Source organism: Mus pahari, chromosome 19 (assembly GCF_900095145.1).
Source record: "Mus pahari chromosome 19, PAHARI_EIJ_v1.1, whole genome shotgun sequence".
Classification (NCBI taxonomy): Eukaryota; Metazoa; Chordata; class Mammalia; order Rodentia; family Muridae; genus Mus; species Mus pahari.
In genome coordinates, this window is record NC_034608.1 from 46,312,155 (window position 1) to 46,324,850 (window position 12,696).

Below are 12,696 nucleotides of genomic sequence, written 5' to 3' on the forward strand. Positions count from 1 at the left end.
TCCACACAGCTATCCAAAGCTCAAAGAACATGGCAGAAGGGAGCCTAGGGGGAAAAAAAAAATGTAAGAGCTGATGAATAGAGAAGAGAGCTGACTTGTGGATATGACCCAGATTTTTTCATACAGCAACTCACAGTAGCTGCTGGTCACCTGCACAAGACCTACCTAAGATCAAACTAGTTAAAGTTCCATCGTGGATTTGGGATGGGTCCCTGAGGTGCCACACTTGGTAGATGGGGTATTGGCATTTGATGACAGCAGAGTGAGTGATGATAATCTCCCTCCTCTAAGGATGTGGCTATTGGTACATTTCCTACGTTCCAGTGGGTGGCTGAAACCCAAGAGCATATGAGCAGAACTAGAAGGAATAGATATGATCAAAATACACTGTATAGATAGATGTATGAAAATTTCAATGAACAAACAGAATATAATTTAAGGTAAAAATTATCTTAAAACAGAAAACCTTTGCAAACATCAACAAAAATAAAACATAAATGAGATACATATATATATTCTTAGTGTAAGTTTTAAAAATTAATTTCATGTGCACTGGTATTTTTCCTGCATGTCTGTCTGTATGTGAGGCTGTCAGATACCATGGAACTTGAGTTATAGTCTGTTGTGAGCTGCCATGTGTGCTGGAGATTGAACCTGGGTCTTTTGGAAGAACAGGCACTGTCCTTAAATGCTGAGCCATCTTCCCAGCCCCTCATAAATTATATTTTAAATACCAGATATGCGATAAGGATGAGGAACAGCATTAATGTAATGAAAATACAGTAGAAAGAGGGGAAGAGTTAAATTCTGGGAGAATTCTAGGAGTAACTAACCCAGACCTTGTAGGGACTGCAAGTCTTACAGAAGCAACCTTTAGACTGAAATCTGAGGGAAGATCAATTAGGTGGAGGGAAAGGTTTAAGGTACAAATGATAAAAAAATAAGGCACTGCTAAGCCCAAATGACAATAGGAACTCGATACTCTGCTCCACTGAAGGGTACGGCTGTGGTGTGTGGCAGAAAGCCAAACGGCAGCTGGTTAGAGTGGTCAAGAGAAGCTTCCGTGCCTCAGGGAACATCAGCGTGCTCCTAAAGAGGCTTAAACAGGCAGGAGATGGCTGAGAATGTAAGTTCCGAAAAGCCCAGGCAAACTGACTTAAGGCTACCTCGGGTACCGGAAGATGTCTGAAAAATCTCCTTTGGGAAACAGCTTGCCTTTCTTGCCCAGAGCCCCATTCATTATTTGGGATTTTTATAAGGCCATTTTCATGCATGTACATAGTACCCTTTGCATATATCTGCACTGAATGTCCTTCCTTCCTTCTTTCCTTCTTTCCTTCTTTCCTTCTTTCCTTCCTTCCTTCCTTCCTTCCTTCCTTCCTTCCTTCCTTCCTTCCTTCCTTCCTCCCTCCCTCCCTCCCTCCCTCCCTCCCACTTGTTCCCTTTGTCCCTTGGACAGTTTTGATTCCACCTTCATGTCATCAGTACAGGCATGATTTTATTTAGGATATTTAGGGTGCCCAGGGCTCAGGCCTGTTCTCTTTCCCTTCAGATCTTCTCTTACTACTGCACTTATGGTTTGTCTTCTCTGCAATGGCTCTGACCTCCTTTACATCTAACTATGTCTGTCCTTCCAGGCCTGATCCTCAGCTCTTCTTTCTTGCTATTCTTTACACCTTGACCTCCCTCTACCTGCTGGCTTTAAATAGCATCTTGGCTCTGACAAGTCCCAAATGAGCATCACCAGTCAGGACATTTCTCTGCCTTCCAGACTCATGTACTTGGCTTCCTAAATGAACTCTGAGCTCTCCTTTCAAAATTATCCATCATGTGTTCCTAGTACTAGTAATGGCAAAGCCATCCTCCCTAGGCATAGGCCCAAATTTGGAACCACCCAAAGCATCTTTGTTTTTCGTATCAATCTAGCATCAAACCCTTGGATCCAAAATATGACCTTTCCCCTAAATATTGTTATCTCCCATCCAGTCTGAGCCACGGTCATCTTGAACCTACATCACTCTAAAAGCTTAGCCATCATGACAGACTATGGTTGCAATAGATCATTGTAATGGATGTCCTTGCTTCTGCTCTGGTTCCCTATAGGTTTACACTTGACACTGAAGTTATGGTTTATCTTTGCAAATATTAGGTCATGTTGCTCTGAATAAAATCCACACCACCCCATGGCTTTCCACTTCCTTTGGAGTCAAGGTCAAAGTCTTTACAATGGCTTGCAATGCAATGTAGTTTTCTCTCTCGCCTCACATCTGCAGTCTTGACCATTACTAGTACTCCTGTTGTAACTTTGCTCTGCATGACCTTGGCTTCTTATGGCCTTAGAGTCTTCATCTCCTCCTAGTCCACTAACTTTTCATACTCACCCTCACCCCAGGTACCCCAGACTTGTGCCGTCTCGATTCTACTGTCATTATATTACAGAGTCTTTCTCCGAATACTTTATTGAAAAAGAGTCAACTTTCCCTCAAAGCCTGCCCAAGGTCCTCACCCTACTTTATTTCTCTCCGCCACATGTCACATCATTGCCGAGTACTTCCTGACATTTATATTTATGCCATCTTTCTTCAGTAAAACTGTGAACTTTATGGAGCCTATAATGTGTTGTGCTTAGGGCAGATTTTTCCCCTCAACGGAACACATCTTAGTTCACAGTGAGGACTCGTAAGTGACTATTGAGTGGATGGATGGAAGTGATTGGGTAGAAATTGAGAGGAGCCAGTGAACCAGAGATTTGTTTCAGCATAGATGAGGTAGATAGGGATGGAGGGATGGTTGGTTGGATACAGGAGGTAAGAAAGATAGAGCCTGTCCAGGTTTCTGACCCAGAACACTGACTGAATGGTCAACTGTTTATGAAATCAGAGAAGAGGGATGGACTGGAGGACTAGACACAGGGACAGAGAAGGATAAATTGAATCTTGAATGTTGGAACTAAGGCTATTCAACTGCAGATACCTGAGGCAGTTGGAGCCATTGGTTTAATTTCATGGAAAGCATTCATTTTCTCCTGTTTCTCCTCCTCCCCCTCCTCCTCCCGCTCCTCCTCTTCCTCTTCCTCACTCTCCTCCACCTCTTAAACTCATTGTATTTCCATGTGTGCATGTCTCTTTCTATTGGTCTCTGGGCACCATATGCATACAGTGCCTTCAGAGGGCACAAGATGGATGGCCTTTGATACCTAGGAACTGGAGTTACAGGTGGCTGGGATCCACCATGTAGATGCTGGAGAAACAATCTAGGACCTCTGGAAGAGCAGCCAGTGTTCCTAACCTCTGAGCCATCCCTCAAGCTCTGCAAGTATTCATTTCCATAGGGAGAGGGAAATTGTGTGGGCGGGTGCTAGAGAGAGATGAGAGCCCAGAACCATATTGTGAGGTAATGCTGCATCATGACAGTGCACGACTCTGGTGAGAGCGGAAATCCAGCCGCCCCTCCAGAGCATACAGCCATTCAGCGATCCCCTCTCTCCAAGCCTCCAAGGAGTCTCATTGTCAGAAGGCAACCATTTTTCAGTCTGACTCTGGGGGGGGTTCGTGCTTGCCATTCAGAACCTACTATATTTTACTGCACCTCCTGACATTGTTACACAACATTTATTGAAAGCACATTTGATGGTAATGAAGTTTCTATTAACTATGATTAAATCTCATAAAGCACCTGAAGATAATTTAAGATGTGCAGAAGCAGAAAATGAAACATTCGGTTTAGTACATTAGGAAACGTAATTGATTAAATTATCTCATTTACAATAAGTGCTTTCATGAGCTATGCAGTGCACATATTTCCCCCAGTTTGTCATTATGACTTGCCAACACATATCTTAAGACTTCAGTTTCTTTTTGTACCTCCCTGCAATTCAAAGCTAGCTCCTTTGCCTGTCTGCTTTCGAGAACAGTGTAGAAAACTCCCTCTGACTGCTGGAGTCTAGCCGCCAGGAGTGGTAGAAGATGCTGTGTACCGCTATATGTAGGAACAGGTTGTTTCTCAATTATCTTCATAATTGACTTTGATTTTGCATCAGGGATGATTCACGTCATCTTAAATTCAGCCCCACACTCACTGAAGGCCTAGCCTGAGTTTGGGTAATGCACTTTTAACCATGCAGCTCACAGAACTCCGACTGGATTCCCCTGGGAACCTTTTGCAATCACGTTGATGCTGGTACAGTTTTATTTTTAGGGAAATCACAAATTAAAATAGTTTAAGTGATTCTGTTGCAGTACCCAGCAATTAAGCCTGGTGCTTAGGAGCAAGAACCCCAAGCCAAAACTGAATTCAGGAGTCCCTACAGAAAAGAAATGGCTTCTGTGGGGTTTATGGCTGAAAGTACAGATGTAACCAAATTAGAAAGGCACAGGATTCCTAAACTGAGCATGAAATTAATTTTTAAAAACACACACACACATGCATTCCTAAATTATCCTCATCATTGGTCACCACATAGACAACTATGATCTTGTCATAGGGCACACAAAACCCAGCGGGTGGCACACTAATGAGACTAAGAAGCAGTTGAGTGTCCACTCATCCCAGATATTATGCTGAGAGTCAAGACTCAGACACGGGCTGCATATGGAAAGACAAGATCCTCCTTCCCTCAATGTGTTCATGACAATACACACACACACACACACACACACACACACACACACACACACACACACAACTGAGTTGTTCCCATCTCGGTCTTCAAAAGCAAGTGTGCATGAAACCAGAAGTCTGCTCTCTAGGCACCAAGGGTTTCTTTATAAGCAGCTGGGCTGGCATCAGTAAATAAAGATACTGAGGAGAATTTTGTTTTACAGACTTCTCAGACGGCAAGCTAGTGGCCTCTCTGTGCTGCTGGCTGCGCACAGCAGGGCAGTGGAGCACAAACAAAATGGCTGGATTTTCCTCTCAAGTCTCCTAAGATGGCCTACCCCTGGGTACCTATTTCTGTCTGTCTTCTAAGGTTTTAGGTTTTTTTTTTTTCCCCCCGAAGATATTAGCTAATGAAAGCTGTTAACTTTCCTAAGTGCTTTGAATTCCAGTGTTGCAGATTTAAATGATCAAACGTCATTCATCTTGTATTAAATGAGAGAAATGAGACACAGACGGGTTTTCCAAGCTTCGCATTCCAAAGCAGCTGGACAGCTGTCTAATTTTGCTCAGAGCTTACATCTGGGGATAATATATATATATATATATATATATATATATATATATATATATATATATATCACATATGATATGTTCCTATATATAGCAACAGTATATATTCGTAATCTCTAAATTCATGTAATTCCTTAAACACAATACCATGTAGATCTTAGGAGTATCCATCATCATGGATTCTAATTCCCTTATTTTCTCCTACATAGTCCATGCTTATTAAGTTGCCATCATACTCCAAGATTCTGTGCTGTTTTTTCTCCCATCCAGAGAGGGCTAAGGCCATGGTTCTCAAACTGGCTGCACAAAGCAATCACTTGGGGAGCCCTGAGAATGAAAGGTTTCTGGATTCTAATTCCTGCCCACCCTCCCCACTCCCAATCTTGGTTTCCCAGGTACAGCCTGGGAGTATAATTTTTTAAAAGGCTTCGAGGTTACCGTAAGTGCAGTCAAAGCTGATCAAATGGCCAGCTGCCAACCGCGTAAGATATGCTCCGTTCTCTAAATCCTCTGGATGCAAAACAGACATAATCCGAAGGCTGCTTCATAAAGCAAGCCTGGAGCTAGGGAACTAAAGGCACGCCAGCACCAACACCAACACTCAGCTTCAATGCATTGCCCTGTGGAGGGAGGGCTGGCTCCTAATCTACATAGTTACCATGGATGCCACAGCAGCTGAGACTCTAGGTTTCTGTTCTCCAGAACCCTTCCTGCCCTGCTATTCCTGGAAGGGCTAAGAGCCAGGCTTTTGCCTACAAGGCTGCTTTCCATGCAAGTGTGTACTGACAAATATTTATTAATTTTAATGCTATAAATCTCTCCAGAAATAAGAATCCTAGATGACATTTGTGGAGAAATGGACTTATAGGCAGAAAGAATCAAGAAGAGAGATTTACTTTTGCTTTGAGGGAGGGGAAGGGCGTGCATATTTCTTTTTGATTTAAACCTCCGATATGTGACTTCAAACTCAATGAGGAGAGGCCCCGAAAGCCCTGGATCTGTCAGAGGACTTCGGTTCTGTTTGGCTCCTGAACAAATACAACAGTAATGCAGCAAATATGAGAATAAATTATTCCACAAGAGGAAAAATAACTTACTTTGGGGTTTTATTTCATGAAGAGGTTTTTTATCTAAAAGAAAGAAAGAGAAAGAGAAAGTTGCATTTAATAAATTTACATGGAGCAGATATATTCCCTGTATTACTTTGTACGGACCTTTATAAATGATACATTTTCTCCTATTTGCAGGCAATACGGATTATGGGGGCCCACATTTTTCTTTTGCATTCCAATTTTTATTTTTGCCTCTTTTTTTTGAAATATTTCCATATAATGATTATTTTATTTACGAATATATTTTTCTCTCTGGTTTGCTAGCATATTTTTTCCCTCCATTGCTTCTGCTAGATTCTTATCTGCATGATAAGTGCAGGGAGCTTGCAGCCTGCTCCTTTTAACGTCCAGTGAGCAGCCTGCTCAGGTAGGAGATGCCATTTCACTATACATGAAGACGGGAACAAAAAAAAAAAAAAAAAAAAAAAAAAAAAAAAAAANAAAAAAAAAAAAAAAAAAAAAAAAAAAGAAAAAAAAAAACAGGAAATAAATATTTAAAGGGATCCTGCATTGGCTTGCAATAATCATGGTCTGTCAGTAAACTCCCCAACTGCCTATGGAGCCTTTCCCTGGGGCTACGGGTGTGGTGTTGTGAGCAATTTGGATCTGGGTTTCTGTTTCTCTTTTCCTAATCTGGGTGTTGTCTCACCCAGTGAAGAAGGGTCACTGTAGATGCAGCAAGGTGGTGGGATGTGCGTGAATAGGGAAGGCACTCAGCTGGGTTTCAGAGGTCAGAGGTCAGAGGCAGCTGAGGCAGCTGGCATCTTTCTCCCCAAAGTTCTCTGCCCACCACGCACTCTCTGGTCCTGAGTCCCAGCAGCATATAGTTCTGAATCTTACACCGGCGATGGTGCCCGAGGAGGTTTCCTCTGTTTTACCCAGGACCCCTCTCTTTCCTCCACCTCAGTCCAAACACCACCGCACTGTAGAAGGCAGTGTACGTATAGAAGGCAGGAAGAATAGCGCACTTCCAGGATGCTAGGGTTCAAGACGTTGCACAGCCTCCTGCTCTCAACAGGGTGTCCAGCCCTCTCACGGTCCTCTTCTAGGCTTAGGGGACCTTGTCAGACGACACGGGTCAAGGTCATTGGTGATCATTCAGAGTCACATCGCTCGGACTGTGAGAGGTTACCTTCCCCAGACTCTTCGCTCTCTGTGAGTCTGAAGATGAGCCATCCTTAGTGAGGATTATGGCTTGTGGGTTATGGGTTTAACAGAATCAAACACAGCATGCTACTCATTTTAGAACTTCATAAATATTATCTGACTGACTACCCAGTCACCCCTCCCAGGCAGATAGGGTGCTGTGGTCAGAGTTTGCCCAGGAATTTCTACTAACTAAACCCACTTCAGAATTCCATATTGATCTCAACGGAGAGTTCCTTCAGTACATAACTGCAGCGTGCTTTGTGTGTTTAGCTATCTGACCTGCTATAGAAGTAGATTTGCCATGCTAGGTGCAAACCCATCCTCCTGTATGTGGATCATATAACAGTAGGGAAAATGACACAGCAGAAGGCACTGTCGTCAAATGAACAATTTCTGGGAAGACAATGTATTATTTATATTGACATGCTTACTCAAGATTTTCATTCAGGTTTCGAAGAACACTTGTGTGCTCCCTTGCTGCACAGACTCGGCACATTTCCCTGGGAGCAAGCAGGTGGCAGCTGGGGAAGCCCAGATGCTACTGCTCTTAAGAAGTAGAAGGCAAGGACTTTGGTGGCTTCAGCCAAGCTTCCCGTTTTGCTAACTGCAAAGCATCTGAAAGCATTTGGCAAGGCACTGAAGAGACTGGCAGGCCGGGGCTAAGATGCCCGGATGCGATACATTGCTACAGATGCAAGAGGAGATGGGAGACACCTGTTTAGAACTCTGGCTAAACTCAACAATATTTTTCTTCTAAACCATGAGAGTGGGCATAATTATTATACTGGAATGCCCTTAAAAGCAGGCGAGATACAGGAGGGAGCCTCAGAATAACTCATCCAATATAGCCAAGTTGTGAGAAAACTGGGGTGGTGGAATTCTAGTGTGGATAGCTCTGAAGTAAGAGTGAGTATGGCTGACACGCCAAGGGTTAAGGTCTGGAGACAGAGAACCCAACATAAGTGCACATGAGGCGGGAACCTTGCATTTCCCTCTGACCAAGCTCCAGTGCCAAGGTAATTGGTACATAAAAGGCAGATTGGGAGGCTGAACTGGCCTTGGTCTTTAAGGGTTCCACATGCCTTCCATGTGTCTTCAATGCTCCTACTGTGGACCAGGCATAGAAATGCCCTCAGGGTTTCCTATTCAGGTTTAAGTGGAATGTCTACAGGACCACAAACCACAGGGTTGGCCCAGGTTTGGCTTACTACCTGCAGTAAGTGGTGTCTGATGAAGTAAATTCGCCATGTGATGATGATTATGAGCCCCATTAGTTCATGATGGTGTTTATTTATTTATTTATGTATTTTGCTACTGCTTGGAGACTGATCACAATGCCAGGTCAGGAACTTCACAGATTTGGTCTAGTGTCTCGGCTATAGTGAGAGCAAACTGAGTCAGAGCTTAGTTTCTTGATAGGTAAAGGAAGAATAGAATCCAGAAATTCTCTAGGGACCCTTTGCTTCCATCCACCCATGGTTAGTCTTCCGGAGCTCAACCTATGCCATGGGGACAAAAGCCACTCATACTGGTTTCCTGCTGCAGTGTCTAAATGCCTCAAAAGGCCACTATTCTACTGGCCAGCGTGTTTCTCATGTCAATCAACATCTTGTAGATGAAACTGGAAAGCTCTGGAGCCCAGATACATCCCTCCCCTGGCATTAACATCCAAATTGGGTTCTGCTGTGTTTTGTTATATAAGAATACCTTGCAAGGAAGCTGCCAGATCACAGCCTTTTCCTCAGTAAAACACTGAACGTGACGTCCGCCGCCTGCATGCACTACAGAAGGCTAGCTACTGACCTCGCCAACTTTGAAGGCTTGGCCCGTTCCACAATGAGGTCTCATTCTCTTTGCATAATCACTCTCTCGAAAAGCTCAAGGCCATGAAACAACTTGGCCTTGGTCAACCACATCCTCTCCACTTTAATTTCCCCCTCTCCAAAGGCCATATTCAAATGCCCCCCTTAGTAAATTAGTCCATTAGGGCCATGGTTCTTAATGTTGGCTGCACACTAGAATCACCGGGGGAGCTTTTAAAATAAACACCCATGCCTGGGCCCCAATCCAAGAGCTCCTGATTAATTGGGGTTTGTGTTTTTGCGATTACTACTACTTCCTGGCAAGAAATCAGAGACCCCGTGTGGTCAACACCAGTGAGTGTCTGCTTCCCTAAGGGTCTGGGAGGTAGCAGCACACAGACAGGTCTGGGAAAGTTGGTTTTCTGTTTGACAGGCATTGAAATAGTGCAGTCTGGAGCCAGTAGTGGCTAAGCAGTAGTTTGGGGGGAATTCACAGCCACTTCCCAAGGTCTGCCTTAAGCCCTGGGAGGGCAAAAGGATGGAAGGAAATTGATGGAAGGTAATTGTAACTCTGCCTTATTTAGAGGTTTATTTTAGAAAAATCGTGTTTGCTGTTTAGTTACTAAGTGTCCTAGACAGGCACAGGGGAAGAGAAATGTCTACTACACAACAGAAACACTGCTAATGTTAACCCAGACATGCACATTTAAGTTTTAAATTTTTATTTATATAATATTACATATACATATTGTATGCTTATATGTGTGGTAGTGTGAAAATATAGGGAATTTCCAGTCAGTCATGTTAACACATGCCAGCAAGATTCTGCTGAAGGGACCCTGATATAGTGAGCTCTTGTGAGGCTATGCCAGTGCCTGGCAAACACAGAAGTGGATGCTCACAGTCAGCTATTGGATGGAACACAGGGTCCCCAATGGAGGAGCTAGAGAAAGTACNCAAGGAGCTGAAGGGGGNTNCAANCCTGTANGTGGAACAACAATATGAACTAACCAGTACCCCCTGAGCTCGTGTCTCTAGCTGCATATGTAGCAGAAGATGGCCTAATCGGCATCACTGGGAAGAGAGGCCCCTTGGTCTTGCAAACTTTACATGACCCAGCACAAGGGAAGGCCTGGGCCAAGTAGTGGGAGTGGGTGGGTAGGGGAGCAGGGGCAGGGGGAGGGGGGTATAGGGAACCTTTGGGATAGCATTTGAATTGTAAATAAAGAAAATATCTAATAAAAAATAATTTAAAAAAAGAATAAATAGATAAATCCCCCCCAAAAAAATTCTTAACATAGATATTCATATGTTATGTTATGACAGGAAATAAGTTGGGAAATAAAAGTCACAGATTTTAAATAAAAAAAAAAAAAGAAAGAAAGTAAATTCATAGCTTACTCTTCTGCTTTCTGCCTTTGTCATTCCTTACTACAGTAGAAATGCGGGAGTTTTGTGACTCCCACCCCCTGCCAGTATGTGTGTGTGTGTGTGTGTGTGTGTGTGTGTGTGTGTGTATGTATAAAGGTGTAAATTGGAGGAAGGGGAGGGAGGGATAAGGAATGGAAAGCAGCAGCGGGAGGGAGGGCTGGAGCACTTGGCTTTTTACTTTGGGTGATGATTCTTTCTTTTCTACCTTAATTTAGTCTTTCCCTCCCATTCAGTTTCCCAAAGCCTTTCCATGGGATGCATTGTTCTTGAGAGCTATTTATAAAGCTACCCCCTGGCACCTAGCCAGTACTAGAAACCAAATGCAGCCAGCCTCACGCAACTCATGCATATGCTGGGGACATGAGGGAGCAGGTCTAAGGAGGCAGCAGCCCTGGGCAGAGAGACTCTGTCTCCTACCCCCACATTCTTCCAATGCTGTGGGCTGGGATTCTCTGACACCTGTGCCCCCCCCCCCCTTTTAAAAAACTGCTCTCAGAGTTGCGTGCCTCCAAGCCTCCTAGGATCAATACACTGCATGGGGACAGCAGCTCTCTCCCCAGATGACAAGGCCAGCCTGTCACTACAGTCCACATTTAACCTTTGTTTACTTCAGTTGCTTTTCCAGAGACCACCTTCACTTCCTTCTCTGTAGTCTGCATTCTTTGAACACTTTTCTGACCCAAAAATACGCATATCAACACTTTCATTGTAATTTCGCTTTGAGCGTTTTTCCCGAACTCACACTGTTGAGTTGGCCAAAATGTGGAGTCAATTTTTCTCCCCCCACACCCTTGATGTTTTATTTGTTTCCATTTCTAGCCTCAGCAAACAATACTGAACCCCGGTCCTTTGCCACCTCAGACAATAGCCCATCTCTCTGCTTTTGTGGTCTCACCCCAACAACTATGAATTTGTTTCTAGAGATCTTCAACTATACTCATGTAACTGTGTCTGTGATCCATCTATTTACTCTTCAGCTCCATCGTAAGCTACATTTCAGGTTATGGCATTGCCTCTCTTTGGGACACCCCTCTCAACAATTTCCCAGAAAAGCCTACTGCTTCAGAGGTGTGGATCCTGACATCTCTGGTGATTGCTTCATTAGCAGACGTCACTCTCCTCAGTTTGAACAGCTTACAGTCAATAAAATACAGAATAAGTTATTTTTTTAAAAACCTAATGATTTTATGTTTAGATTTTCCATATTTTGAACTCATGTATGCCTGTCATTTACAGGTTCCTAGGATGTACCACGCAAGACATTGATGAATCTGTTGCGTCTACGTGGCATTAAAAAGGTAGAGTCATGAGAGGAATCGTATGGAGAGGGCTGGACAGATGATGCGGTTGGCAAACCACCCCAAATAAATGTGAGGACCTAAGTTTGGATCCCTAGCATCATCATGTTTATGTTGGGTGGGACACTCTGGCTCACCTACAATCCCAGCATGAGGGAGGGGATCCCTGGAGCTAGCTGGAGAGATAAACTAGCCAAATTGAGGAGCTCCAGGTTCAAGTGAGAAATCCTGCCTCAATAAATGAATTGAAGAGTGATCCAGGAAGATACTTGATTGAATCTTGCAGCCCCAACCCCATCCCATACATACACAGACACACAATAAAATATGTACCCAAGCACACCACAACACACACAACTGTAAAACAAAACAAATCACTCAGAGGAGCTGATTAAAAGTTGCTTCATTATTTGCAGATGGGTGGTGGTGGTGGGGAAGCTGGAGTTATTGATTATCAGTGTGTGTGTTTCACTTACTCAAGCATTACCTCTTTCCCAATACCAGAGATAATTACCAGCCTATTTTATGCCCTCTGAATGCTGCCCAAGGCTGGAGGAAGTCGGGGGGGGGGGGGGGGCTTCCTGAAAGCCTGTATTAGCACTGAAGATAATTAGACAGATAGGAGGCCTGCTTGACATTGGAGACATCATGGTGCCTGAGTGGCAGGCAGACGCTGACTGGACAGGTAAGGATTCTAGTCTCCTGGTGTTCAAACACACAGAAGTGCAGCGACCA

General features: G+C 43.8%; 1 protein-coding gene across 9 annotated transcripts in view; it reads right to left on the bottom strand.

Annotated features, from left to right (window-relative positions):
- Unc5d (unc-5 netrin receptor D) overlaps positions 1-12,696 on the bottom strand; it is a 537,305-nt gene that overhangs the window by 85,731 nt on the left and 438,878 nt on the right. For 7 of the 9 annotated variants that reach the window (XM_021218890.2, XM_021218894.2, XM_029532116.1 and 4 more), the window contains one exon: positions 6,267-6,299. The exons of the other annotated variants lie outside the window; for them this stretch is intronic. In XM_021218890.2, the coding sequence (XP_021074549.1) occupies positions 6,267-6,299 (33 nt within the window). The remainder of the gene's footprint in view (positions 1-6,266; positions 6,300-12,696) is intronic. 9 annotated transcript variants of the gene reach the window in all.